This window comes from Triticum dicoccoides, chromosome 2B (assembly GCF_002162155.2).
Source record: "Triticum dicoccoides isolate Atlit2015 ecotype Zavitan chromosome 2B, WEW_v2.0, whole genome shotgun sequence".
NCBI classification, from domain to species: domain Eukaryota; kingdom Viridiplantae; phylum Streptophyta; class Magnoliopsida; order Poales; family Poaceae; genus Triticum; species Triticum dicoccoides.
This window is the reverse complement of record NC_041383.1, coordinates 808,968,186-808,972,202: the sequence shown is the minus strand read 5'-3', so window position 1 is coordinate 808,972,202 and position 4,017 is coordinate 808,968,186. Positions and strand designations below refer to the sequence as shown.

At 42.6% G+C, this 4,017-nt stretch overlaps 1 protein-coding gene across 1 annotated transcript; it reads right to left on the bottom strand.

The window, feature by feature from the left end:
* Positions 1-2,687: 2,687 nt before the first annotated feature.
* On the bottom strand, positions 2,688-3,360 carry LOC119368934. Its single transcript, XM_037634041.1, has one exon. The coding sequence runs from the start codon at positions 3,305-3,307 to the stop codon at positions 2,936-2,938; it is 372 nt and encodes a 123-aa protein (XP_037489938.1). The 5' UTR covers positions 3,308-3,360; the 3' UTR covers positions 2,688-2,935.
* Positions 3,361-4,017: the final 657 nt, after the last annotated feature.

Sequence of the window (4,017 nt, the reverse complement as noted above, 5' to 3'; positions counted from 1 at the left end):
GAGTTGTTTCCAATTTTTTAATAATTTTCTGCGTTACTTCTGTTGCTCATTGTTAACAAAATCAGAGATTCATTCTTCTCTTGAAAGTTAAAACTAATGGTCTTTTACATAAAAGAAACAATTTATCATTTGAGATGAAATTTTATGTTTTCTATAGGAGCAAGGGGATGAGTACATTGTGCCTATATCGAAATTGTAATTTGTTACATGCAAGCTGTTTGCAAACCTCGCAATACAAAATAGTTGTTTGCAAGATATCTTAGCGTGGCATGTGCAATTCATGTCGCGCTCATGTCAGCCGTCGCGGCAAAGCGCGCATATCTTATACATTTCTTATATTTACTAATTGGAGGCACCATTCATGATCTCTCATTAATCCACATCATCAAAATTAATTAAACCATTAGATTGAAAAATTTACGATCAGGATAAAACAAAAACTTACGTCACGCAAATGATTCCGTCTTATAAAGAACACATCTGATACGACTCACGTTAGTGAAACAAAACGGAAAGCCTCATGTCAAAAAAAAAAAAGAGGAAAGCCTCACGTAGAAATAATCAAGGAAAGCCTATTTTGAAAAAAGGAAAGGCTCCATCCGTTCCCAGAAATTAAGAAGGCCTGCATTAAAAACTCCAACAATAAAGAAAGAAAAAATAGTCCAACGACAAACGGGAAAAGAATCCACGATCTGGCTGATTACCCGTACATAATAAAAAATGTAAAAAATTAGTCCAACGATAAAATGGGAAAGAGTCCATCAGTATTACGCGTGGATGAAAACGTGTCTTTAGAAGTCCATGCGCTATTACCGACAAAAAAAAGGAAAAGGAAGTCCATGCACTTTAAATGTGAGATCCAATCCACCCCAAAGAATCCTTCGGTTTTATGCTTGGAAGGAAACACGTGGTGTCAAAAACGAAGGAAGTGTGACCTCAAAAAAAAAACGAAGGAAGTGAAGTTAAGAAAAAAAGGAAAGAAGGAAACATGCAAATTAAAATCAACTAGCAGGTTAATGATTTTTTTATTGGAAACATAGTGATGAACTTACACATGCATGCGTAAGACAGCTAGCACTATATGGATGGATGATGTTCTCTTCACTATAAATCTGCGTAGACTATAAGTGTATTGTGCGTAAATCTATGTACGTGAATTACTTGTTCTCATTCAGAAACCACATAAGTATATATTCCAAAATTTATACCTGACATGCACATAGTTATTTCTTAAAATACAAAGATAATAGTACAAAAAAATATGTCTGTCAAAAATATATTTAATAATAAAATAACAAAATACAAAATGGCTAAAACGCGCGAGTGAAACAGAAATTTTCAAAAAAAACAAAATATTTAAACCACGCCAGTTCATCAGAAACCGACTGATTTCATAAGTTCCGACACGCAGGGGATAAGTTACATACACTACACTAATCACGTCCATAAATCACACTTGAGAAGATGTACCCAAATTTGCAAATGATAAGCACATAGTTTTTTCTGAAAATATGAAGAAATTGGTATTGAAGAAATGTGAAATCTGTTTACGGATGGAATCCAATAATTAGGGGATCCTTAGACAAAACAAACGGGTAAGCCACTAAAAATACAAGGATGGATTCTAAAACTTTCCAGCCCAAGTAAAAAATTGATCTGATGAGAAAACCAGAAATATAGTTAATTATTAAAAAAAGACATATAGGCCTTCCATGCATTTAAAAGCAAACTTCAAGAAGTTCAACAATCTTCCAAACATTTAAAAGTACAAGAATTAACCGAGCCACATACCTTAGCCGGGTGTGCATCTCATCAACATGTAGAACTGATGAGCACTTGACTGGTGGGTGCAGCGAAGAGTTGGATAGGGCTATGTGTGTGTCCGCGCATGCGCATGTGTAACACACACACACATCGAGAGCACGCATGGATGGGGTTGAGAGTGATCGGCATAATGAACTACCGAGTGCTTATATTGAAAAATATTTTAACCACATGTACGCGGGAAACATGGTTAACCAGTGAATAGTAAGTGCTAGAGAGCAAAATCATGGATGATATATGTATAGTAGTGTTAAAAACATAGGACATCATGAGATGCATTTAGCCAGTGTTAGTTTAGGAGACTTTAGTATGTATAATGGTGTGACCATATTTTGTTATGTCACGAAGATCAATACAAAAAATTTAAAGGTATATGATTGTCCACAATGTTTAAAGTGTAGGGCGTAGGACATATAATATTATCTGCGCTATGAAAATAAGTAGTAAAAATAATCAATACTTCTGATTTGGACGGGATATAAAGTAAATAATTACTTAAACATTTTATGTATAATATTATAAATTTTCGGTAATTACTAGCCCGTGCAGTAGCATGGGTTGAAGACTAGTTACTTCTAGTTCGCTTCCAAATCACACAGCACACCCGCGGAACTCCCCCACCACGTCACTCCTGAGTAACTGTGGAACCATTAGATACCAGGACCTTAGCAAGCTACGTTCTTGCCTAGGATGAGTGTGTAATCACTTGTTAGTGCACAGATTTGTCAGCTAAACATCCCATGAAACTGACTTCAAATTGCCCTTTTTTCTCCTTTTGGAAATCCAAAGTTATGTTTTCATTTTCAGCTACTACGAGCAGAATACCATTAGCTTTTTGGAGTAGTACACTACACGGTACGAGGCAGTTGGAGCTAGCGTCTCACTATCGGTTCAAAAGGCACAGATCAGGTCAAATTCAGTTCCAACTTTTTGTTTGTCCTTGCCAGTTGGACCAAGATTGGAATGCAACACTTGGAACAGATTAGACGCAAAGCTCTCACTTTTTTTATTTACTGCTGCCTGCTGGAGTGCCTACTCGCAAGTCTGAACAACCAACCAGCCACACCGAGATCAGGCTCTACCTAGTACCTACTGGCGAGCGCCTAGGCGCCTACTCGTCGTCGCCTCCGCCGCCACCGAAGAGCGCGGACCGGTAGTAGAGGAGGGCAAGGATGAGGACCAGCATCAGCGCCACGCCGACGGGGGATCCCCCGACGTGGTGCACGGCGTCGGGCGAGCCGCCAAACTCGAACACGTCGGGGGAGCGGTCGCAGGAGAGGAGGTGGATGAGGAGGAGGAGCCCCACCGGGAGGAGGAGCAGGCCCACGGGGCCGAGCAGCCCGGCGATGGCATCGGTGACCGCCTCAGCGCCGTCACTTAGGAAAAGCGGCCACCCAACCAGCAGCCCCACCACCACCGCCAACAGCAGCCCGTGCGGCGCCCCACGCGGCCCAGCGTCGTATTGCTCGTCCGCCATTGACATCGCCTTGCTCTCTTGCTAGCTGTCCTTGTCTTGCCTGGCGACAATTGTGCGAGGCGTGGTAATGGCTGTGGGTAGAGCACTCAAGCCTTTAGAGGGTTGGGAGTGTGACTTTGCGGAGATAGGCGTGTGACGCAATGGGGGACGGGCGGATCACGTCAAGGAAAGCGGTGGGTGCTGGTCACTGAAAGTGGTCCAAGGAAATTTCCTCATAAGTTCACTAGTTTATACTGTATTTGGGGAACGTCTAGGCTGCTACAGTATTTGGGTACTCCGATCCTTGCTTGCTGCTTTGAAATGTACAACGATACACAAGACTCGGCCTGGACGTGGCGAGCCGGCTTTTGGCCCGGCTCGTGGCCCGCAACGGACAGGACCGAACGGTCCTGGCCCGCTGATAAAAATGGTCGGTCCGGTCTGCAGAAACAGGCCCGAAAATAAGTCGGTCTGGTCCTGGTTTTGACCGGGCCAGCTCGATAGACCGAGATACTTGACCCAGGCGCGCAGCCCAGCAGTGTATTTTAGACAACACTTGTAGAAAACAGGGTTTTGATTCGGCCAGAAAAGAGCATTAATCCCGGTTGCATTACGAACCGGGACTAATGTAAGCATTAGTCCCGGTTCAAACGGCTAGGGCACCGTACAGGTATTAGTCCCAGGGGTTTGAAGCATTAGTATCGGTTCATGGCACGAACAGGTACTAAAGGTCTCAT

What these genes read in the sequence shown, in the direction of transcription:
- LOC119368934 (XM_037634041.1), bottom strand. Translation starts at nt 3,307, where the DNA reads ATGTCAATGGCGGACGAGCAATACGACGCTGGGCCGCGTGGGGCGCCG.